At 47.5% G+C, this 25,597-nt stretch overlaps 1 protein-coding gene across 13 annotated transcripts in view; it reads left to right on the plus strand.

Moving 5' to 3' along the window:
• Positions 1-25,597, plus strand: part of NACC2 (NACC family member 2) — a 247,789-nt gene that overhangs the window by 212,561 nt on the left and 9,631 nt on the right. For all 13 annotated transcript variants that reach the window (XM_068249108.1, XM_068249116.1, XM_068249111.1 and 10 more), the window contains 3 exons: positions 4,117-4,290; positions 13,053-13,158; positions 17,029-17,126. In XM_068249108.1, coding sequence (XP_068105209.1) covers positions 4,117-4,290; positions 13,053-13,158; positions 17,029-17,126 — 378 coding nt within the window. The remainder of the gene's footprint in view (positions 1-4,116; positions 4,291-13,052; positions 13,159-17,028; positions 17,127-25,597) is intronic.

Genomic DNA, 25,597 nt, shown 5'->3' on the forward strand with positions numbered 1-25,597 from the left:
AGCATCATTGTTTAAATCCTTTTCAGGGAATATCTTTATAAAGAATAAAAGCCTTGCTGAGAATCCCCTAGGAAGAGATGGACTAGTCCAAAACCTGTCACTTCTGTCAGATTTCTACAACCTACTGTAAGTGACAGCAACATAGGAGAAAAGTAATTTATGGCTCATTTTACTCTGGAAAAAACGTACTTCTTATTTGTATGTTTGCACATATTTTAAATTTTAGTTTTTCGCTGTAGTGCCCCTTTAATTCAGATGAAGCCATCTAAGACAAGGGATTGTGCTGGCAGTCCGCAGGCACCCCTGCATTTCTTCAGACTGGGAATGGGGCGTGGCTTTTAAACTACTGTCAGTCACAACACTGGCCTCTGGGTGGAGCTTTTAAGCTCAGGCTTATGAGATATAGTCCCCTGCTCTCCACAGGTCCCATTGCAAACAACAGATGCCTGACTCCACTGTAGTAAATGTAGCGGCTGGTAATGTTTGGTGTCATTATTAATCAAAACCTTTTTTTTATTATCTTTCAAATCTCAGGTCGGTGCACTTTGTAGAGTATTTCCTCCCTCTATTGCAATGTGGGTTTCTTCTGGGCATTCTGGTTTACCCCCGTATCCCAAAAACATCCTGGGCACCGGTTCCCCCAAAATTGGCCTTAGTCTATGATAGGACACACATGCTGGGACACACCATGCAATTTCCTGACAGATTGACAAGTCGAATCGAAAATTTCCGGCATATCTGATCTGCTCCCGATCTAGAATAGGATTTAATTTGTACGGTAATGATCTGAAAATCGATCCTGTTCTGAATCAGGAGCATCATGCTGGAAATTATAGAATTGACCCAAAGATCTGATTGGAAATTGCATGTTGTATACCAGGCATTAATCTATGCTTATGGTAAGATTAGATTTTGCACTCTGAGTGCAGTCAGTTACAGGACCATGGTCCCGGTGTTACTCCCCTAGCTGCATGCTTGTTCCAGGTGTGACTCTGCTGGCTGCATGCTTGTTCCAGGTGTGACTCTGCTGGGTGCATGCTTGCTCCAGGTGTGACTCCGCTGGGTGCATGCTTGCTCCAGGTGTGACTCCGCTGGCTGCATGCTTGTTCCAGGTGTGACTCCGCTGGCTGCATGCTTGTTCCAGATGTGACTCTGCTGGCTGCATGCTTGTTCCCAGTGTGACTCTGCTGGTCGCATGCTTGTTCCAGGTGTGACTCTGCTGGGTGCATGCTTGTTCCAGGTGTGACTCTGCTGGCTGCATGCTTGTTCCAGGTGTGACTCTGCTGGCTGCATGCTTGTTCCAGGTGTGACTCCGCTGGCTGCATGCTTGTTCCAGGTGTGACTCCGCTGGCTGCATGCTTGTTCCAGGTGTGACTGCTGGGTGCATGCTGGTTCCAGGTGTGACTCTGCTGGCTGCATGCTTGTTCCAGGTGTGCCTCCGCTGGCTGCATGCTTGTTCCAGGTGTGACTCCGCTGGCTGCATGCTTGTTCCAGGTGTGACTGCTGGGTGCATGCTGGTTCCAGGTGTGACTCTGCTGGCTGCATGCTTGTTCCAGGTGTGACTCCGCTGGCTGCATGCTTGTTCCAGGTGTGACTCCGTTGGCTGCATGCTTGTTCCAGGTGTGACTCAGCTGGCTGCATGCTTGTTCCAGGTGTGACTCCGCTGGCTGCATGCTTGTCCCAGGTGTGACTCCGTTGGCTGCATGCTTGTCCCAGGTGTGACTCCGTTGGCTGCATGCTTGTCCCAGGTGTGACTCCGTTGGCTGCATGCTTGTTTCAGGAGTGACTCCACTGGCTGCATGCTTGTTCCAGGTGTGACTCCGCCGGCTGCATGCTTGTCCCAGGTGTGACTCCGTTGGCTGCATGCTTGTCCCAGGCGCCACTCCGCTGGCTGACCCTGTGGCACATGCTTGGCAGGGCGCAGTGTTTGTGGTGGTCAGTAGGGGGCGCAGTGTTTGTGGCGGTCAGTAGGGGGCGCCTGCACTCTGTGGCACATGCTTGGCAGGGCGCAGTGTTTGTGGGTAGCAGGCGCCTGTCCTGCGCAGTGTTGGCATACATTTGCCCACCTCGGACACCTCTGCTCCGTGTTGTGCGGATGCCACCAGGGCGGGCGATGCGGCTGCCAGTTCTGTGCACTGTGAGCCAGGCTGCTCGGACATTATTAATATCTGTTGATGTAAATGCTGCAGAATATTTTATATCGCCTCGGATGAGATGTCACGTTTCCTGCCAACAACATGGCCGCCCTGTTTACTGTACGATGCTTTATGTGCGTATGTGAGATCTAAACACTGGCACCCGTGCCCAGACTGCGCCTGCCCCTTCCTCCACGAGACAATAAACTACTGGAGAATCTAAGTGTGCCTCTAATATAAACAATGTGCAAATGCAAAAACATTCTGTAGTGTGTGTACCAGCCGTAACCTCCTCTCCTGAAATACTCTGTGCTGCTGGAGCGCTCTGTGCTACTGGAAAACTTAGAGGAAGACGCAGAGTCCTCCAACAGCACAGAGTATATCAGGAGAGGAGAGTCCTCCAGCAGCACAGAGTGTATCAGGAGAGGAGAATCAGTCCTCCAGCAGCACAGAGTATCGGGAGAGGAGAGTCAGTCCTCCAGCAGCACAGAATATATATGGAGAGGAGAGTTAGAGGGAGGAGCAGAGTCCTCCAGCAGCACAGAGTATATCAGGAGAGGAGAGTTAGAGGGAGGAGCAGAGTCCTCCAGCAGCACAGAGTATATTAGGAGAGGAGAGTTAGAGGAAGGAGCAGAGTCCTCCAGCAGCACAGAGTATATCAGGAGAGGAGAGTTAGAGGGAGGAGCACAGTCCTCCAGCAGCACAGAGTATATCTGGAGAGGAGAGTTAGAGGAAGGAGAAGAGTCCTCCAGCAGCACAGAGTGTATCGGGAGAGAAGGGTCAGTCCTCCAGCAGCACAGAGTGTATCAGGAGAGGAGAATCAGTCCTCCAGCAGCACAGAATATATATGGAGAGGAGAGTCAGTCCTCCAGCAGCACACAGTATATCGGGAGAGGAGAGTCGGTCCTCCAGCAGCACAGAGTATATCAGGAGAGGAGAGTCAGTCCTCCAGCAGCACAGAGTATATCAGGAGAGTCGGTCCTCCAGCAGCACAGAGTGTATCGGGAGAGGAGAGTCAGTCCTCCAGCAGCACAGAGTATAACAGGAGAGGAGAGTCAGTCCTCCAGCAGCACAGAGTATATCGGGAGAGGAGGGTCAGTCCTCCAGCAGCACAGAGTATATCGGGAGAGGAGGGTCAGTCCTCCAGCAGCACAGAGTGTATCAGGAGAGGAGGGTCAGTCCTCCAGCAGTACAGAGTATATCAGGAGAGGTGAGTCAGTCCTCCAGCAGTACAGAGTATATCAGGAGAGGAGAGTCAGTCCTCCAGCAGCACAGAGTATATCAGGAGAGGTGAGTCAGTCCTCCAGCAGTACAGAGTGTATCAGGAGAGGAGAGGCGGTCCTCCAGCAGCACAGAGTATATCAGGAGAGGAGAGGCAGTCCTCCAGCAGCACAGAGTGTATCAGGAGAGGAGAGTCAGTCCTCCAGCAGCACAGAGTGTATCAGGAGAGGAGAGGCGGTCCTCCAGCAGCACAGTGTTTTAGGAGAGGAGAGTCAGTCCTCCAGCAGCACAGAGTATATCAGGAGAGGAGGGTCGCCCTCCAGCAGCACAGTGTATCAGGAGAGGAGAGTCAGTCCTCCAGCAGCACAGAGTATATCAGGAGAGGAGAAGCGGTCCTCCAGCAGCACAGAGTATATCAGGAGAGGAGAGTCAGTCCTCCAGCAGCACAGAGTATATCGGGAGAGGAGAGTCAGTCCTCCAGCAGCACAGAGTATATCGGGAGAGGAGAGTCAGTCCTCCAGCAGCACAGAGTGTATCAGGAGAGGAGGGTCAGTCCTCCAGCAGCACAGAGTGTATCAGGAGAGTCACTCCTCCAGCAGCACAGAGTGTATCAGGAGAGGAGAGGCGGTCCTCCAGCAGCACAGTGTGTATCAGGAGAGGAGAGTCAGTCCTCCAGCAGCACAGAGTATATCAGGAGAGGAGAAGGCGGTCCTCCAGCAGCACACAGTAATGATCTTGTCCTCTCTGGTTTGTCTTGCAGTCGCTCAGGAGAAGGCGGATCAGCTGCAGACGACATTGGAGAATCGCTCCTGCGTTCTGATTCGGCGAGATCTGGTGGCGCTCCCGGCGAGTCTGATCAGTCAGATCGGCTATCGCTGCCACCCGAAGCTTTACTCTGAGGGCGATCCGGGCGAGAAACTGGAGCTGGTTGCAGGTAAATCATCTCACTCCTCCCCAGATTGCTGGCCACGCCCAGTCCTCTGGGAATCCTGGGGGCGTGTCCTGTCTCGCTAATGTGCTAAGCTTGGTCTTCTGTTAATTAAGTGATGGGTCATCCATGAAATGTTGTTTCCAGTTTGCCTGAAAATGTAATGCCAGTGTTTACCAATTTGAAAATAAAAAAGTCAGATACTCACCTAAGGAGAGGGAAGGCTCGGTCCTAATGAGCCTTCCCTCTCCTCTCCCGGTGCTCTCGGTGCTGCGCTGGCTCCTCCGTTCGCGTCCGCCGCTGCAGGGACTTCGGAGATCTTTGGGAGCACTCGGGCTTCCGAAGACGGGCCGCTCCATACTACGTACGCGCGAGTGTGTCATAGAGGACGCTCGCGCGAGTGTGTCATAGAGGACGCTCGCGCATGCGTAGTATGGAGCGGCCGCGTCATCGGGAGCCCGAGTGCTCCCGAAGGCTTCCGAAAGCTCCCGAAGGCATGCGGAAGTGGCAGTATTTGACCGAACTGGTCGAATACTGCTACGGGCGACCCTGCGCGGGACCGGGCACCGGGAGAGGAGAGGGAAGGCTCATTAGGACCGAGCCTTCCCTCTCCTTAGGTGAGTATCTGACTTTTTTATTTTTAAGTTGGTAAACATTCACTTTAATGCCAATAATTTGCAGCTGTGAACTGGGCCATTTAAATGCACTTTTAGGCCTCTTTTTCATGGGCAGTTGAACTGTGTGCTCAGCGAGCAGTTGCCTGGCAGCAGCGTGCAGTTACCAGGCAGCAGTGAGCAGTTGAGAGTTTGAGAGGCATTTCACTGCCTAACAACTGGAAAAGAGGCGTTGTCCCTGCCCAGAATGAGCATGCAGATGCTGTTTATATACTTTACATTGCAGACGCTAACATTGCAACGCCAACGCCCAAAAATGCTGCATGTCCTGCGTTTTGCGATTTGGTAATCGCAATCGCTCCAGTGGAATTTGGCCCACCCATTAACATTAGCTGAGCGTTTAGGGAAATCGCTAGCGGTTTGAATCGCTCCGTAAACGCTCAGAAAATCGCTTTAGTGGGTTCCAGCCCTCAGGGATAGTCAGCTAGATACAAATAATTTTGAGTTGATGCAGGACTATGCAAGTTTTGTGCCTCTCAAACTCTCTCAACCGCTCACTGCAAGCTCACGTTGTACGCGGCTTACTGCGCAGACGCAGAACTACTGCTGGAGAAAGCCCCAGGTGAGTAAAGCTCATTTTGTAGATTTTCCCTGATAACTCCTTTAGGCTTCCTGCACACTGCAAATCCAATTTGCGATTTCAATTCCGGTTCCGATTTTCCCTGAATGCAATTCAATGCAATGCAATCAACAGAAAAACAGAGGAAAAAATGCAGCATGCAGTAAAGATTAAAAATCGAAATCGGATGTAAAAACAGATTAAAAATCGGAATTGCGTGCAGGGAGCCTCAAATCTACTTTTTAAGTTTTAACTGTTTTATTGTTTTTGCTCAATGCCACATTCATTGAAGTTTGCCAGAGCTAAAATCTATGAACTATTGACCCTTCTTATCTCTTTCCTGCTCTCAAAAGCCATTTTCTGCTAGGAAAGTGTTTTATGGTTGGAATTTCTTATCAGTGAGGGTCACACTGTAGTCACTTCCTGTCAGGACTGAGTCAGCCACTTACATACCTGATATTTAACTCTTTCTGGCAGAGAAAGAAAAATAAGGAACACAGCCTAGTTATGTGTCTGCTAGGCACTGTACATACCCATGTCTGTCTCATCATGTCACATGTCACTTCGGGTATCCTTTCAGGGTGGCTGTACTCACACTAGAATATCAGCAGAGACCACCCTGACCGAGAACACTCTCTAGCATATGTACAAGACAAGACAAGACAAATAACATTTATATTGCACTTTTCTCCTTGCGGACTCAAAGCGCCAGAGCTGCAGCCACTAGGGCGCGCTCTATTGGCAGTAGCAGTGTAAGGGAGACTTGCCAAAGGTCTCCTACTGAATTAGTGCTGGCTTACTGAACAGGCAGAGCCGAGATTCGAACCCAGGTCTCCTGTGTCAGAGGCAGAACCCTTAACCATTACACTATCAGTACTGGCCTAAGGACCGATCCACACTGGGGATTTGATAACGTGCAACCGGGATTTTTTGCATATTTTTTTTTTTTTTTACTGAACATTTTTTTTTGATTCGCTTTAACATTTCAATTGCGGTCGCTCTAGAATCGCAAGAAAGGGATGCATGCACCGCAATTTCATTTATTGTGGATCGTCGGAGATCGCCGAGATCACTGCCATATAATTTTAATTACATTAGCGCTTTTCAAAGCGCTATCGAACGCCGGTGATTTGGGAATTGGCGGTAAACGCCTGTGAACCACCCGAGTGTGAATGGGCCCTTATGGCCGGCCCTGGGGTAGAAGTAATCTGCGCATTAGATATCCTTTTTCCCACAAGCGTTGATGGCTCTTACATAAGCAGAGCAGTAATTTTCAGGATTACAGACACTTTAAGCCTCCTCTTTGTGGCGGTCGCCTCCGCAGGACGCTCCCGGCACCCAGACTTCTGCGTTCGCTCCCAACAAAATCAATTTTACCTGTGCGGCGCCCCAATTGGCGGTGCGCTGTAAAGGCTTGTTAGCATACAGAATACCGCCGCTCGTAATGCCGGCGGAATATTCATTTTGTTGCCGTTTACATTTTATGTGTCGCTATTAAACGTGACACGGGTTATTTTCACAGTGAGGAACGGCCGTAAATCGTGTCTGCGCACACCTGCGGATTGCGGCGATTTGCATTTTTCAATCTGCAGAAGGCAGATTAATATCTCCGCTACATAATACATCCAGTAGCGGACTTATTCCCTCTCCAGAATTAATATCGCCGCTAGCAGGTGTTCCGGGGTTTCGCTCCCCTCCAAATCTCCCATCATGAGAAATCTGATCAGATTTTTTTCACGCAAATCTGCAGCAGTAACGTTTCAGAGGCCGGGAACACAGAAATCGGTTTTGTGGATCTTAGCTGCCCATTCACTACCTGGCAGATGCCGGTTGTACGTTGTGTGTTCATGTCACCGGTTCATGAGCCTGCTGATGCCGGTTGTACGTTATGTGTATTTGTGTCACCGGACCGTGATCCGGTTGTATGTTGTGTGTTTTTGTGACCGGATCGTGAGCCGACAGATGCCGGTTGTACATTGTGTATTTGTGTCACCAGATCGTGAGTCGGTTGTATGTTGTGTGTTTTTGTCACCCGATAGTGAGCCGACAGATGCTGGTTGTATGTTTTGTGTGTTTGTGTCACCGGTTCGGGTGCCAGCAGATGCCAGTTGTATGTTGTGTGCTTGTGTCACCGGTGTGTAAGCCGGCAGATGCCAGTTGTACATTGTGTATTTGTGTCACCGGATCGTGAGCCGGTTGTACGTTGTGTGTTTTTGTCACCAGATCGTGAGCTTGCATATGCCGGTTGTATGTTATGTGTGTTTGCGTCACCGGTTAGTGAGGGGGCAGATGACGGTTGTACGTTGTGTGTTTGCGTCACTGCAGATGCCGGTTGTATGTGTTTGAGTCACCGGTTTGGGAGCCGGCAGTTGCCGGTTGTGCGTTTGTGTCACCAGTTCCCAAGCCAGGAGATTCTGGTTGTACGTTGTGTTTGTGTCACCAGTTCGTGTGCCAGCAGATGCAGGTTGTACGTTGTGTGTTGGCGTCACCAGTTTGTGAGCCAGGAGATTCCAGTTGTGAGTTTGTGTCACCGGTTCGGGAGCCGGCAGATGCAGGTTGTACGTTGTGTGTTGGCGTCACCAGTTTGTGAACCAAGAGATTCCAGTTGTGAGTTTGTGTCACCGGTTCGGGAGCCGGCAGATGCAGGTTGTACGTTGTGTGTTGGCGTCACCAGTTTGTGAACCAAGAGATTCCAGTTGTGAGTTTGTGTCACCAGTTCGTGTGCCAGCAGATGCAGGTTGTACGTTGTGTGTTGGCGTCACCAGTTTGTGAGCCAGGAGATTCCGGTTGTACGTTGTGTGTTTGTGTCACCAGTCCGTGTGCCAGCAGATGCAGGTTGTACGTTGTGTGTTGGCGTCACCAGTTTGTGAACCAAGAGATTCCAGTTGTGAGTTTGTGTCACCGGTTCGGGAGCCGGCAGATGCAGGTTGTACGTTGTGTGTTGGCGTCCCCAGTTTGTGAACCAAGAGATTCCAGTTGTGAGTTTGTGTCACCAGTTCGTGTGCCAGCAGATGCAGGTTGTACGTTGTGTGTTGGCGTCACCAGTTTGTGAGCCAGGAGATTCCAGTTGTGAGTTTGTGTCACCGGTTCGGGAGCCGGCAGATGCCGGTCGGCCATTGTACCACCTTCCCCTGCCTACTCCTAACACTAAGCCCAGTAATAAACCTCCCCAGCTAGCCCAATAATCAGATTGGCAAAAGCTCGGCAAGAATGTAGCCAAACTCTGGGATACTACCGCTCCCATCAAGCAGCTATATGTCCGCTTAAAACCACCCGCCCAACCCCCGTCCCTGCAGAGTTCCGCTAGATAATGGAGTAACTCCGCCTCCGCTATTTTATCGGTCACCTCTCGTGCCCAAATTTCCGACTGTAGCCAGTAATTGCTGAATTTAACATGGTCACCCCTACTGTACAGTGCTGCCCAAAATTCCCCAGCAGCAATCCCGCCTAAATATACCTGGAGGAGGGGTTTCTACATCTTAACAGTGACCCCGCCCCTGCAGTCACTTCTGAGAGGGACGTGGTGCATGCACCAATCACCTTCCTTTCTCACTACTGCAGGGGGCGTGGCCAATATCCTTAAACCATTCAGGGCTGCTCATAGATGCGAATAATTGTGCATTTTATGCAAATTTAATCGCAAGTCGCTTTATTCTTATTCCTTAAAGGACACCTGCACTGTGAGGTATATGGAAGCTGACATATTTATTTCCTGTTAAACAATACCAGTTTCCTGGCTGTCTTGCTGATCTCTCTGGCTGCAGTAGTGTCTGAATCCCACACCTGAAACAAGCATGCAGCTTGTTTTCCAAAGTTATTATAGGGCAGTGATCTGCAAACTCGGCCCTCCAGCTGTTAAGGAACTACAAGTCCCACAATGCATTTGCCTTTATGAATCATGACAGTGGCTGTCAGACTGCTGCAATCCATTGTGGGACTTGTAGTTCCTTAACAGCTGGAGGACCAAGTTTGCAGATCACTGTCATAGGGAAATTGATCCATTTATCGATTGGGAGCAGTTTGGACATGTACACACCATACAGCTTCCTGTCAGATTAGCCATCAATTGGAAGGGAAATTGAATCTTGTGTACCCAGATTTAGAGGATCAGCAGGAAAGCCAGGTAACTGGTATTGTTTAAACGGAAATAAATATTGCAGCCTCCATATCGCTCTCATTTCAGGTGTCCTTTAAAAGGGACAACTGAAGTGAGAGGGATATTGGGCTGCTATATTTATATCAAACGATGCAGATTACCTGGCTGTCCTGCTGATCCCCTGCCTCTAAAACTTTTAGCCATAGCCCCTGAACAAGCATGCAGCAGATCAGGTGCTCTGACTGAAGTGTGACTGGATTAGCTGCATGCTTGTTTCAGGTGTGTGATTCAGACACTACTGCAGCCAGAGAGATCAGCAGGACTGCCAGGCAACTGGTATAGTTTATAAGGAAATAAATATGGCAGCCTCCATATTCCTCTCACTACAGGTGGCCTTTAATTTAGCACACAAGTCAGAGTTCCTTGCTCCTCATTAACAATCTCTCTGGCCAGCAGAGTTAAATTAAAGGATACCCAAAGTGACATGTGACATAATGAGATAGACATGTGTATGTACAGTGCCTAGCACACAAATATCTAGGCTGTGTTCCTTTTTTTCTTTCTCTGCCTGAAAGAGCTACATATCAGGTATGTAAGTAGCTGACTCAGTCCTGACTCAGACAGGAAGTGACTACAGTGTGACCCTCACTGATAAGAAATTCCCTTTTTATCTCTTCCTTGCTCTCAGAAGCCATTTTCTGCTAGGAAAGTTTTTTATAGTTGGAATTTCTTATCAGTGAGGGTCACACTGTAGTCACTTCCTGTCTGAGTCAGGACTGAGTCAGCCACTTACATACCTGATATTTAACTCTTTCAGTGAAAGAAAAAAAGAGCACAGCGTAGTTAATGTCTATCTCATTATGTCACATTGGGTATCCTTTAAGCCTTTTTATTCTTATACAGAAAAAATAAAGAATTACTCCTGAAAACAATACTCTTTATTCGGCCTTGTTTTTAGAAGAGTAATATGTTGCTACTAGCAATGAAAACAAAAGGCGGGGAGAGGGTTTTTCATGGGCAGATGTTCTCGGTGTTAATCGATAAGTTGCCTCGCGTTCCTCGTTCTAATAGGCCCACAAAGGGGACAACATGGCCGCCCTCTGGTTCACATCTCATCCTTGCCTGCATGTGAAATGCCATAAAACGGCGGTCATGCCTGCAGCATTGTGCGCGCCGCCTTTGCCACGCTGGCCTCCGGGCGCAGAGACATCTGCCGCGGCGTCTCCCCCGACGACTGATCCCTCCGGCCCCGCGAATAAAGGTCTCGTTCAGCCAGAGCTGAGGAATGCCGCCATCAGCCTGTGCTATAATGCGGACGCCCCCCCCCTCCCTCGCAGCGTGCAGAACGAGCCGACTGTAGGGGCGCGAGTTCCGCTTCTCCGCAGTCAGCACATTATAATTAGAATCAATACCCGCAGATCTGTGCGTGCGCGAGTTCATCTGAGGTAACGGAGCTCGGGGAGGGGGAGCCAGATCTCTCGCCGTACGCCCAGCGCTGTCCTCATTCCATCGATTTATCGGAGAATGTGATTTGTTAAAAAGGGAAAGAGGAAAAAAAAAAAAGGCTCAGCGTCTGCGGCTTGCGAGAAGGCTGGATCGCCATGAGATGTCTCCTTCTCTCAGTATAATGGAGTGAGAAATTATCATTCCCCCGCTGGGACCTGTCCTGTGACAGCCAGATTAACCGTTTCACGCCAGCCGCAGCTGAGAAATGCGCCAGTCGGGTGTCTTAAAGCGCCGGTCGTCTCAAAAAGCACAGCAAAATGCAGATGAAAGCTTAAATATGTTTCAGCAGTTTAAAGGACACCTAAAACGAGAGGGATATAGAGGCGGCCATATTTATTTCCTGTTAAACAATACCAGTTGTCTGTCCTGCTGATCTCTTTGGCTGCAGTAGTGTCTGAATCACACACCTGAAACAAGCATGCAGCTAATCCAGTCACACTTCAGTCACCTGATCTGCTGCATGCTTGTTCAGGGTCTACCGCTAAAAGTGTTAGAGGCAGAGGATCAGCAGGATAGCCAGGCAACTGGTATTGCTTAAAAGAAAATAAATATGGCAGTCTCCCATATACCTTTCACTTCAGATGTGCTTTAAATTGGGAACATAAACAATCAATTTCCTTAAAGGGTACCTGAGATCAATGAAACAAAAAACTCATACATACCTGGGGTGGGGCTTCCTCCAGCCCCCTTCAGTCTTATCGGACCCTCGCTGTCCTCCCAGGCTGCCCGGATCCTGCAATAGGCGGGCTGGTAATTCATCCAGTCGGCGCAGTCCGTCCGCCCGCGCTCCCATTGCCGGGACCGTTCTGCGCCTGTGCAGTATCGCCACGCTGTCGCAGACCACTCCTGGCAATGGGAGCCAATAGGGCATTCACACGCCAAACTTATCTTCCAACAGACAAGTTTAGATGGTAGTTGCACAGATTGTTTGGACGTGTGTGCGAGCCTTTAGTCAGTGTAAGCCGCGACCACACTACCAACTGATGTCACCCGCCTAGGATCAGGACCTGATCCCCTTGGGCGATATCGCTGGGCTGCACACACGCATGTCAGCAGTAAAGCTAACAATGCACTGTTGCTTAGCGGCGGGATGACGAGCGGCACGTGACGTCACGTGGCAGGTGGGGGAGTGATGGGGTATCAGTGTCGCTGGTGGTGAGTAGATCCGCCTGGTGGATCACTTGCAGGTCAGGGGGCTGCCATACGCACGCTGGATTATCAGCTGAGGCGGTTTTTCGGCAGGCGTGTGTAATGGCCTGTAGAAAGGAATAGCATGACAGCCAGGCAAATTATATTTAAAAAAAAAATAATGCGGGGAGTATGAAGGTTGCCATAATAATTCCCATTTATAGTTTCCATTAAAGGGACACTTAAGTCAAACAAAAAAAACGAGTTTTACTCACCTAGGGCTTCCAATAGCCCCCTGCAGCTGTCCGGTGCCCTCGCCGTCTCCCTCCGATCCTCCTGGCCCCGCCGGCAGCCACTTCCTGTTTCAGTGACAGGAGCTGACAGGCTGGGGACGCAAGTGATTCTTCGCATTCCCAGACACATTAGCACCCTCTATGCTGCTATATGGTATATGATATATGCTATAGCAGCATAGAGGGCGCTATTGTGGCCAGGAACGCGAAGAATCATTTGCGTCCCCAGCCTGTCAGCTCCTGTCACCGAAACAGGAAGTGGCTGCCGGCGGGGACGGGAGGATCGGAGAGACACGGCGAGGGCAACGATCAGCTGCAGGGGGCTATTGGAAGCCTCAGGTGAGTAAAACTCAATTTTTTTGTTTGACTTAAGTGTCCCTTTAAGAGATCAGCTCATACTTTGAATTCTATTATTAGTGTTGTCTACATCTTAGTAGTAATGGATATGCTATAAAATCGTGAGACGGGGGTTGCTGTCATTTCTTCTACTAAACATAAACCCTCTTCACCAGGCTCCGGAGTGTACATTACCCGAGGACAGCTCATGAACTGTCACCTGTGTGCCGGTGTCAAGCATAAAGTCCTGCTAAGAAGACTCCTCGCCACCTTCTTTGATCGGTAGGTCGGTGAAGATCTCATCTGCTGTCACATTTCTTGCCTATGGGGTGTTGGAGACAGAGAGACATTCCATGAGATACCAAGAGGTGGGATGGAGAGAGCATGAGATAACGAGAAATAGGATGGACAGACCATGAGATGACAATGACAGGTAGGATGGAGAGACCATGAGATAATAATGAGTAATAGGATGGACAGACCATGAGATAACGAGAGGTAGGATGGAGTGACCATGATATAAAAACGAGAAATAGGATAGACAGACCATGAGATAACGAGAAATAGGATGGACAGACCATGAGATGACAATGAGTAATAGGATGGACAGACCATGAGATAGCGAGAGGTAGGATGGAGTGACCATGATATAAAAACGAGAAATAGGATAGACAGACCATGAGATAACGAGAGGTAGGATGGAGTGACCATGAGATAAAAACGAGAAATAGGATGGACAGACCATGAGATGACAATGACAGGTAGGATGGAGAGACCATGAGATAATGAGTAATAGGATGGACAGACCATGAGATAACGAGAGGTAGGATGGAGTGACCATGAGATAAAAACGAGAAATAGGATGGACAGACCATGAGATAACGAGAAATAGGATGGACAGACCATGAGATAACGAGAGGTAGGATGGACAGACCATGAGGTAAAAACGAGAAATAGGATGGACAGACCATGAGATGACAATGACTGGTTGGACAGACAGACCATGAGTTGATAATAAGAGGTACGAAGGACAGACTATGAGATAACGACTGATAGGATGGACAGACAATTACTTAACAATGACAGGTAGGACGGAGAGACCATGAGATAGTAATGAAAAGTAGGATGGACAGACCATGAGATGATAATGACAGGTAGGATGGACAGACCATGAGATAATAACGAGAAGTAAAGGTGCGTACACACACGCACTACGCCCGCCAACGACTGGTCCGTCAGACCCTCCCGCTGGGCGGACTTTCAGGTGACAGTAGCGCATGTGTACGCACTGTCGGCAGACTGATAAGGCTGTTTCTGAGCGATCCACCGGGCGTGTGTACGCACCTTAAGATGGACAGACCATGAGATGACAATGACAGGTAGGATGGACAGACCATGAGATAATAATGACCCTTAGGATGTAGTCATAGAAGTGTTGAAGATGGACTAGTGGATGGGTGGAGTATATAGGCAGAACGGAAAAGGAATGGGTTGGATTGGGAGGGATGGCATAGATGGAAACCTATGGACAAATGGAGAGATGCGATTGCATATATGGAAAACCATGGACAGATAGTTAGTGATGGCATGAAAGGACAGAGGGGTGGATGGGCAAAAGTGGGACAATTAGACCAAAATGGACAACAAGTGGAGATGATATAAGATGGAAAGAGATAAACAGCTGGGGTGGATATTCAGAGATGCCATGGGTGGGAAAATGTTGGAGGCATGGATCTAGCATAGATGGCTGGAGAGAGATGGCATTGCATGGAATAGATGGATACAAAGGGCATTAGATAATAGAGAGATTTGGGCAGATGGAATAGGTGGGCAGCTTGTGGAGAGGGTATGAGATGCAGCGAAGAGACATGTGGATTGATGTGCAGAGGTGGAAAAATGTGGGCTGCCTAGAGATGTCATGGCAAGAAAGTGATGGATAGAAGAGTAAAGAGAGAGCCAGGTTGGATGGATAGATTGGTATAGGGGGCATTAAATGAAGACAGATGGGTAGAGGTGTCACTGGATGAAAAGAGATGGATAGAGAGAAGGTCAGATGACATGAATATTAAGCGAGATAGACAGACGAGATGGATGGAAAGATAAGGACATATGGGGCAGGGAAGTAGAGAAAGCATGGATGAACAAGGAGATGGACATATTGGAGAATAGTGAACGGTGAACAAACAATATGGACGAATATAGAAATGGACAGAGACATGTAAAGTTACAGTGGACAGCTGGAGCTGGCCTGGACAGATGGGTTGATGGTTAAAGGTCTGGTGGGTAGGTAAATATATTATGAATAGAAAAAGAAAGCTATAGATGGAGAAAAAGATGAATGGTTGTGAGGGTAGCGATGGCACAAATTAATGGAGAAATGGACGGAGGGGTGAAGGATTTGAGAAGTCCTATGACACTGACGCATAGAGATGGCAAGGATTGAACGAAGAGGAGGATGGGTGGAGAGATGGCTGCATAGGATGGATAGGTAGAGATGGCATGGATGACGGGAATCACAGCATTAGCTGACGGATGGATGGAGATGGCATGAATGAAAACAGGTGGAAATATGGTAGATGGCGCGGATGAGGGGAAGGTTGGATGATTAGAGATGGTATTGGATAAGGGATGTGTAGAGAAATGGAATGACATGATGGATGGATAGAGATATCATGGATGGAAACAGAAGATTGATGAAGAGTGGGCAGCTGGCATGGATGTAGGTAGGGGTGGATGATTAGAGATGGTATTGGATGAGGACACGCTGGAGAGATGGACAGAGACAATGGCTAGGTAGAGATGGCACGGATGGGATAAGAGGACATGGCTGTAAGGAAGGGCAGAGGATTAGAGATGGTGTTGGATCAAGGAGGAGATAGAGAGATGGAAGGGTAGAGATGGATGGAGAGATGGGCAGATGGGATAAGAGGACATAGCTGAAGGGATGGATGGATGGTTAAAGATGGTATTGGATGAGGAAGAGACAAAGAGCTGAACAGACACAATGGATGGGTAGAGATGGCACGGATTTAGAGATGAGTAGATGGGATAAGAGGACATGGCTGTAGGTGGAGGATTAAGAAATGATATTGAACGAGGGGTAGATAGAGAGATAGAAAGACATGATGGCATGGATGGATGAAGATATGGGCAGATGACATGGATGAAGGGAAGAGAGTTTGATTAGAGATGGTATTGGACGAGGAGGAGAGAGAGATGGACAGACATGATGGCTGGGTAGAGATGGCATGTCTGGGCAGAAGGGATAAGAGGACAAGACTGAAGGGAAGGATGGAAGATTAGCAGATGGTATTATTGGATGAGGAGGAGATAGAGAGATGAACTCACATGGTGGATGGGTAAAGATGGCACAGATGGAGAGATGGGCAGATGGGATATGTCTGAAGGGAAGGCGGAGGATTAGGAAATGGTATTGGACGAGAGGTAGAGAGATGGAGAGACATGATGGCATGGATGGAGGGAATGATGGATGGAGATGCCATGAATGGAAACAGAAAGGAAGATAAGTAGGTAGATAGATAGTAGACCATCACCTCCTGGCTACCAGCTGTCTCTTTTGAAAGGCTGATCTCGAATATGCCTCACTGTTTCATCTGTAACATAAAAAAAATATTTCTGCTTCCATCAGACAGCATTTTCCAGAGTGTTGAAGAGAAATCTTCTTTCAATGGGATAGAATTGTCATAATTGAGTATATTTTATGCTGTGCTGAACAAAAGTAGATATTTCACCACAACAACGGCTCACCCAGAGGGAAGGAAAGTGTCGCTGTAGCAACTCTTCCATGTCGCCTTTTCCTTTCTCTCAAAATAGTCCCTCCTGTGTTCCGCCAGAACGTGACATTTTCATTTCCTTTATGTTCTCCAAACGGAAATGGCCGTCAGTCACATCTGGCAGAATGCTGCTTATCTGGACGTGGTGAGCCCTATCTGCCCACAACATTTCCCCGAGAAACAGTCGTCATGCATGGCATGATCATTTCTGCAGGGAGGCGACGCCCGCTTCCGATGTGTGGCTGACGAGACGATGCAGACCAGCTTGTGAAATTCAAGATGGCTGCCCAGACGTCACCGTGGGTTCTGTGTCAGGTCATGTGCTCTCTTATTGATCTCTTCTTATTGGTCGTTTCAGGAACACCCTTGCCAACAGCTGTGGAACCGGAATCCGCTCTTCCACCAGTGACCCGAGCAGGAAGCCGCTGGACAGCAGGGTTCTCAATGCCGTTAAATGTAAGAAAATTTAACCATTTGTGTTGTAGCCTGTTTTTGCTATTTGCTTGTTTTTGGCCAGTGTTATTAAAGGGACTCCAAGCACCTCCCTGGGCATGCCTTTAAAGAACAAGCGACACCCATGCTAACCTAGAAATAGAAAAAATAATATAAGTAGATAAATACTACTTCTACTTACATAACAGATGTATTGTGCTATCCACATAATGATTCCTGTGAATTTTATAAAGGAAAGGCAGAAAATCCTATTCTAGGCAGTGGCCATCTTGCCAAGCTAATGCTGACATCATATCCTCCCTGACTCTTGTTTCCCCCCCCTCCCTTCATTTGCTCATTGTGTATTCATTAGCTGCCCTCCTCCCAGAGTCTTCAGACACTCCCACTGAGGTGTATACTAACAACTGCACTGTCTATTTTTTATTTACACATCTAATCACTGAGTCACCTCAGCCTTGCTTGTAAACACAAGTAATCAGAGGGTGTTTCTGATAAGCAGCTCGGCAGGGAAATAAATGGAAGAGGAGGAATATATTATAGATAAAAAGAACTCCCAGCATTCAACTCTTTGGCACTAGGGCCTGTGCTCCTAAGGTATGTGATAACTCCAAACCATAACAGCAGAAAAAGTTTTGCAAGTTTTGAATGCAGGATTAGCATCTTTATCACTTAATACACTCAGACAAGTTGCTGTTGAAATTTGATTTTTATGGTGACAATACCGCTTTAAGACTCCGACCAGTACTGCAAAGTACTTAAAGATGCATAGCTTTCTGTAGCTCGTGCTCTCCTCTTTCATTTGATGCCTGAATCGCCGTTCTACACCAAATAGTTTTTGTTCGATTTCAATTTAAAAATCGTGGCTGCCATCTTGGCTATGTTATAACTTCCGGGTCACCCCTGTCTTCTCTGTTAGAGAAGTGCATCACTGAATGAAGCAGGAAGAGGAAGTGACACGCATGGCCATTGCAAGAGGCTCCTCCAGAGGGGTCATAGCACGACTTTGTTGGAAGTCGTCTGGCTTAAAGGCATGCCCATGAGAGGTGCTCGGAGTCCCTTTAATGGGAAGACTTTGTGGCCAATGTTATTAATGGGAAACCTTTCTGTTACATCAGTCACAACTGGGGGCTGTACTTACTGAAAACTGCATGTCAGAATGATCAGTAGTTCCAGGGACCTGTGGCGAGAAAAATATTATGCACGCTTCTAATCTGTATTATATCTAGTCCATTTTTAGTCGTGATTAGCTGTTAGTATTCATTTTTTGTTATGTTCCATCACTCTTGCCTCACTGGGATCCTCTATCTTGTAATGTAACGGGTGGTTAACTTGGGGTGCGTACACACACAAATCAATTTTGATTGGCCAATTTTTCCACCTCCAAGTAGTATGAGGATCAGCAGATTTTGAATACTATAAAACAGATTGTGTAGGTAAGCCCCCATACTACATGGAGGTGGTCCAACTGGCCAGTGATTGGCCAATCAAAATTGGAGGTGTGTATGTATTCTACTCGTTGATATTTAAAGTATTCTGACTCGTATGCATATTTAATACAAATTGTATGCCGTTTGGAATTGGGGCCCGTCATAGCCACTTCCTGCTGATTTTGATTGGTCCAAATCCAGGCTGCAAACAACTTGAGGTGGATGGTGGTTGGGAACAGAAGAGGGGCGGAGAGCTAAGCAGCCAATAACTATGTAAGAAAGGGCCGGCAAAACCGTCTGAAGGGCTCCCAAACCTGGCAGAGATAGATTAGGATGTAATGGGGGCCCTAGGTAAGGTAAGACTTTGGGCCCCTTGTGGTCTTTTTGGTAAGCTGAAGTGTAGAGAGGTCAGAGGAGGTCGCTGGTGGGCTCCTTGACATCCACTAAGCCCCCAAGCACCTGCTTAGGTTGCCTGGTGGGTGATTCTGCTCTAGTTCTGGGTATGAGGACCTATGAATTGGTGTCGCTGTTCTCTTTTGGTTTTGTTGTGTAAAATAGTGGATTTACTTAACTTAAAGAGGAACTGTCGTGTAAATCTTAAAATTTAAAACGTATAGAAATAAGAAGTACGATCCTTCCAGAGTAAAATGAGCCATAAATTACTTTTCTCCTATGTTGCTGGCATTTACAGTAAGTCGTAGAAATCTGATATTACCAACAGATTTTGGACTAGCCCATCTTCTCATGGGGGGTTCTTGGTAGGGTTGAATGGTTTTGCGGTTTTACATAGAAACCGCGATTGCTGTTAAGACGATCTAGGGATCGTCAATAGCTGCGGTTTTTCCCTTTCTCCGCTGTGCTGGTCCATGCGTTCCGCCCCCCGCCGGCATACACAATGAGTAGATCGGGGGAATAGGAGAAGCTGGGCTGCTCTCTACGGCTCCGCCTACCGCTGTCGCCGTCATACCAGCGATCGGCAAGCTATGTGCTGCTCTGGATCCACCCCCCGCTGCCCTCATACCCGATGAGACTCTCCCTTCACGGGCTCCAAGTCTGCACAGTGTCATCGTTCACTGGCCCCAGCATCACCACAGAACCTCCGCAGCAACAGCACAGAAGCTCTGCCGGCTTCATGCATACATTGCTCTGCGCAGCTTCACTGTCTCGCACAGAGCACACAGACCCCGCCACCACTAGGCTCCGCCCTCATACACTCCAGGTCTAGTCCAGAGGGTTCAGCCCCCTGCCCCCATACACGATGAATATGTGACCCTGAAAGCGAAAGATTGATTTGAAGAAAATTGTGAATCGAATCGAAATCGCAATTTCTGACAGAAATCGTGCAAATCAATCTTTTCCTAAAATCGTTCAGGTTTTCTTTACTTTTGAAAGCACTTAATGAATGGCAGTTGCTCCGTCCAACTGCCAAAATAGTGTGCAGAGAGCAGGGAGGCTGGCCAGCATCTTTGTATTAATCATTTTCAGGGAATGTCTTTATGAAGAATAAAGGCCATGCTGAGAATCCCCCATGAAGAGATGGACTAGCCCAAAATCTGTCGGTAATGTCAGATTTCTACTACCTACTGTAAGGCTCAACATACACCATACAATCTGTGGTTGGTTGTTCAATCTTACCACTTTCATGTAGTATAAGAGCTTATCCAATCAATCATTCAAGGTATTTTCAATCTGTTGGCCCTTATACTACATAGATTTGGTACATCTGTACAACCAAGATTGTATGGTGTGTGTTGAGCTTTAGTGACAGCAACATAGGAGAAAAGTAATGTATGGCTCATTTTACTCTGGTAAAAATGTACTTGTTATTTGTATGCATTTTAAATTTTAAGATTTTAGCGACAGTTCCTCTTTAAAGTGACTCAGAGACAAATGTAAGTACAACTCAACTATACTTACCCAAGGCTTCCTCCTCCCACGCCGTTCTCCCGCGGTCTGCCTTTCAGCCGCAGTGAGCTCAGGTACCAGGCTCAGTCGATGCCAGTCAGGGTCTACTGCGCATGCTTAGACCTCCCGCGCATGCGCAGTAGACCCGGACTGACGTCACTGAGCCTGATAATCTCACCGTGGCTGAAGGGCAGACCGCGGGAGAACGGCGTGGGACTTAACCACGTTTATGGGGCGGGAGGAAGCCCCGGGTAAGTATGAGAGCTGTACTTACGTTCGTCTCTTTAAAACAAAGTTCCTACAAACCAATGTCCTATTAAAGTAGCAATCAATACCTATCACTCAAATATTTTATATCGGAGTGTAATGAGGCCCTGCTAATAACTGAAAGTTTCTCCAGAAATCTTACTCGGTTATATATAATTCACAGACCAGGACGGTTCAAGACTTTTTGCTGGCTGAGGCAAACTTGCGAGGGAAGTAGAAAGTGACCGGGTCTCGACGGCACTTGGCAAAGGCCCACGTGCCGAAACGTTGTGCGTACCTATGCGGTGATGCAATAAAGAATTGAGCTTTTATAGCCTTTAAATCCAGGTCGAGACCCAGTCATTTTGTACTTACAGCACATTTGTCCGCACCTCCTCTGGGCCCAGGTGCTGACTGCTTGACTCCCTGGTGGTTTAACCGTTGACCAGTTAAGCGATTGGACAACCTATCTCAGTAAACTTGGGACGATGCATTTCTCCCCCCCCCCTCCTTTGGAATGATCGCACAGCACCCTGGAAATTTGCACTGCATGTTATAGCCGCAGTGCTACAAAAAAGAAAACTCAGTATAGGTAAGTAGCCAGGTATCGTGGTATATTGGAGGCACCAGTATAGGTAGCCAGGTATCTTGGTATATTGGAGGCACCAGTATAGGTAGCCAGGTATAGGTGCCACCAGTATAAGTAGCCAGGTATAGGTGCGCCCGGTATAGATAGCCAGGTATAGGTGCCCCCAGTATAGGAAGCCAGATATAGGAGCCCCAGTATAGGTTAACCAGGTATAGGTGCCCCCAGAATAGGTACCCAGCCTGTCCCCCCTCCCTCCCTGGCCACCGCCTCAAGTCGGACAGCCCCCTCCTCCACCACAGAGTCCCCAATCCCCCTTGCTGCATGCTCTGGGTTACATGTAGCAGAGACCTCGGATCAGCAGTAGGGATGATCAATGAGATGCAAATTCTTCTGAAATGATGCAAATTTGTATGCAAACGTATGCAGTTTGTAAATGGACCAGTTTAAACCCAGGTTTAAATTGATTGGTCCATTTTCAAGCTGCATACATTTGCATAAAAATTTGCATCAACTCGGAATTATTTGCATATCTGTGATCATCCCTAGTCAGCAGTAACTTGGCCGGTGTGAATTGGTACTTTCTACCTTTAACCTTTCATGTGAGGTTTCTATTCAGCTTCTGGTATGGTGACAGGTGCTCTTTAAGCCCAGAACATTAAGGTATCACATGTCTTGTGTATCAGTCTGTACCCCCAAAGAGACAGAACACAAAGTTCAATGTATCATTGCCAGCCACTCAAGTGACTAAGCACAGGAACAGGGATTAGTCCCAAAAAATTACAAGTTTCAATTACACGAATCCTGAATCGACCTTCGAGAAGGCTATAATAGCAACACACACACACACCACACACACAACACACACACACAACACACACACACCAACACACACACACCAACACACACACCCACACCAACACCCACACCAACACACACACCCACACCAACACACACACCAACACACACCAACACACACACACCAACACACACACACCACACACATCACACACCACACACACACATCACACACACATCACACACACACATCACTCACCCACACATACACTGTACACACACTCTGCGTCTGCCTCACAAATACACGTGTCTATCTCAATATGTTTTGTAAACAAAAATCAATATTCCAAAACCATTAAACTATTCTAAACTTAGTTCAGTGCTGAGTTCTAAGAAGATATGTTTCGTGAGATCCTCTGAGGACAGTCAGTGACATAAATTATTCAGTGTACTCTGCAGCACTGCAGAAGATGTCAGCACTATAGAAGTACACAATAATAATATGGGAGGACATTAGTCTATGATTGTAATAGGATTAGTTTGTGAGCTCCTCTGAGGACAGTCAGTGACATGACTTTGTACAGCGCTGCAGAAGATGCCAGCGCTATATAAATGCACAATAATAATATGGTAGGAAATTAGTCTATGACTATGGTAGGGATTAGATTGTGAGCTCCTCTGAGGACAGTCAGTGACATGACTATGTACTCTTTACAGCGCTGCAGAAGATGTCAGTACTATATAAATACATAATAATATGGTAGAGGTTAGATTGTGAGCTCCTCTGGGGACAGTCAGTGACATGACTATGTACTCTGTAATGTGCTGCAGAAGATGACAGTGCTATATAAATACATAATAATAATATGGTAGGACATTAGGCTATGACTATGGTAGGATTAGATTGTGAGCTCCTCTGAGGACAGTCAGTGACATGACTATGTACTCTGTACAGTGCTGCAGGAGATGTCAGTGCTATATAAATACATAATAATAATATGGTAGGACATTAGACTATGACTATGGTGGGATTAGAGTGTGAGCTCCTCTGGGGACAGTCAGTGACATGACTATGTACTCTGTAAAGTGCTGCAGAATATGTCAGTGCTATATAACTACATAATAATAATATGGTAGGACATTACACTATGACTATGGTAGGATTAGATTGTGAGCTCCTCTGAGGACAGTCAGTGACATGACTATGTACTCTGTAATGTGCTGCAGGAGATGTCAGTGCTATATAAATACATAATAATAATATGGTAGGACATTAGACTATGACTATGGTGGGATTAGAGTGTGAGCTCCTCGGAGGACAGTCAGTGACATGACTATGTACTCTATAACGTGCTGCAGGAGATGTCAGTGGTATATAAATACATAATAATAATATGGTTGGACATTAGGCTATGACTATGGTAGGATTAGAGTGTGAGCTCCTCTGAGGACAGTCAGTGACATGACTATGTGCTCTGTACAGTGCTGCAGGAGATGTCAGTGCTATATAAATACATAATAATAATATGGTAGGACATTACACTATGACTATGGTAGGGATTAGAGTGTGAGCTCCTCTGAGGACAGTCAGTGACATGACTATGTACTCTGTACAGTGCTGCAGGAGATGTCAGTGCTATATAAATACATAATAATAATATGGTAGGACATTAGACTATGACTATGGTAGGATTAGATTGTGAGCTCCTCTGCGGGACAGTCAGTGACATGACTATGTACTCTGTACAGTGCTGCAGGAGATGTCAGTGCTATATAAATACATAATAATAATATGGTAGGACATTAGACTATGACTAATGTAGGATTAGAGTGTGAGCTCCTCGGAGGACAGTCAGTGACATGACTATGTGCTCTGTAATGTGCTGCAGACAGCAGCAGCGCATATACAGGAAGTAATTACTTCCTGTACATGTGCTGATAGGCGAGCTGCTGTCCTGTCGCTCTGCTGGGAGGTCTGTATGTAGTGGCGAGTGGCAGCATGCAAGGGGGATAGGGGCTGTAGAGGAAGCAGCTGCCAGGTAGGTAATACGATAAGCGGACCCCAGGAGGGAGGCTGGCGAGTTGCCGCTCCTTGCGCCCATGCCGCGTCACTTGGCGTCATGGGCGGGACGGCGCTGCACACAGCCTTCTCCCCCAGTGCACTCTGGGAGATCATGGCCTCTATTCACAAAACTTCTCATAAATGACATCACCTAAATGATAAAAATAATTCTTCAGCACATTTACAAGCAAAATAATCGCTGAAAGTAAGTTGTTCCTGATTAGCTTCATTCCAATATTACCTTTCTTACCTAAATTATATTATATTTTTGCTCTTTGGGAGTTTAAAAATCCTGCTCCATGTGATCTTCCTGTTCACACCATAGAAGAGCGAGGAAGATAAGCAGTAAATATGTTGGCATCTCTGATAAATTTATAGAAAACCTGTAACTAAAAAAAGATCCCCTGTGGGGTACTCACCTCGGGTGGGGGAAGCCTTCGGATCCTATCGAGGCTTCCCCCGTCCTCCTGTGTCCCACGGCGGTCTCGCTGTGCCCCTCCGAACAGCGGGGATGTAAATATTTACCTTCCCGGCTCCAGCGCAGGCGCAGTATCGGCTCTCCGCTCGGAGATAGGCGGAAATAGCCGATCGCTGTCGGTACGCTCTACTGCGCAGGTGCAAGTCTCCTACACCTGCATAGTAGAGCAGACCCGATGCAGATCGGCTATTTCCGCCTATCTCCGTGCTGAGAGCCGCAACAGCGCCCCCCGCTGGAGCCAGGGAAGGTAAATAGATCAGCGCTTGTCGAGCCAGGAATGCCGGAGACTTCAGGGGAGCCAGCGCTGAACTGCCTGCAGCTACAGGGGAGGGGAAGCCTCATTGGGACCCTGAAGCTTCCCCCTCCCAAGGTGAGTACCCCCCCAGGGGATGTTTTTTTTTATTACAGAGTCTCTTTAGTTTCAAAAGATTTTATTGAGAGTTTAACAGAAGTGGTAACATGGTATGCATATTGGTATCGTCCCAATGGGACTGAGGTTACAGTAATAAGCAATACAAGGGAGAAACAAGAGTGACATGTCCATTAAAGCATTTTCAGTTGTACAGAATCATGGGTAAAGGTTGAAGAGTGACAATTTCAGCCCAGTAGTATCATGGCTATATAGATATAACAGAGTGTCTCAAGGTTTGGGTATCAGCTAATGATAGCCAAGGCTGCCAGGTGTTGGAGAATGGAATGGTTGAGTCATTTACAATGGCATTGAGCCTTTCATTGATCATTATTTCGTTAATGATTTCTTTGGTTTCATTTAAAGAGAGGCTTGGTTGGAGCCATTGTCTGGCCAAATGTATTCTGGCGGCCTTGGCTATGTGTTGGGCTAATCTGTGCTGGGGATATTTCCAGCCTATTGGTTTGTGGCCTAGTAGAAGGAGGAGAGGATCAGGGGGGAGGGATTTCCCTAGGGCTGTGTTAATGAGGGCCGATACTTGGTCCCAGTAATCACGTGCTATT

This window comes from Hyperolius riggenbachi, chromosome 8 (genome assembly GCF_040937935.1).
Source record: "Hyperolius riggenbachi isolate aHypRig1 chromosome 8, aHypRig1.pri, whole genome shotgun sequence".
NCBI classification, from domain to species: Eukaryota; Metazoa; Chordata; class Amphibia; order Anura; family Hyperoliidae; genus Hyperolius; species Hyperolius riggenbachi.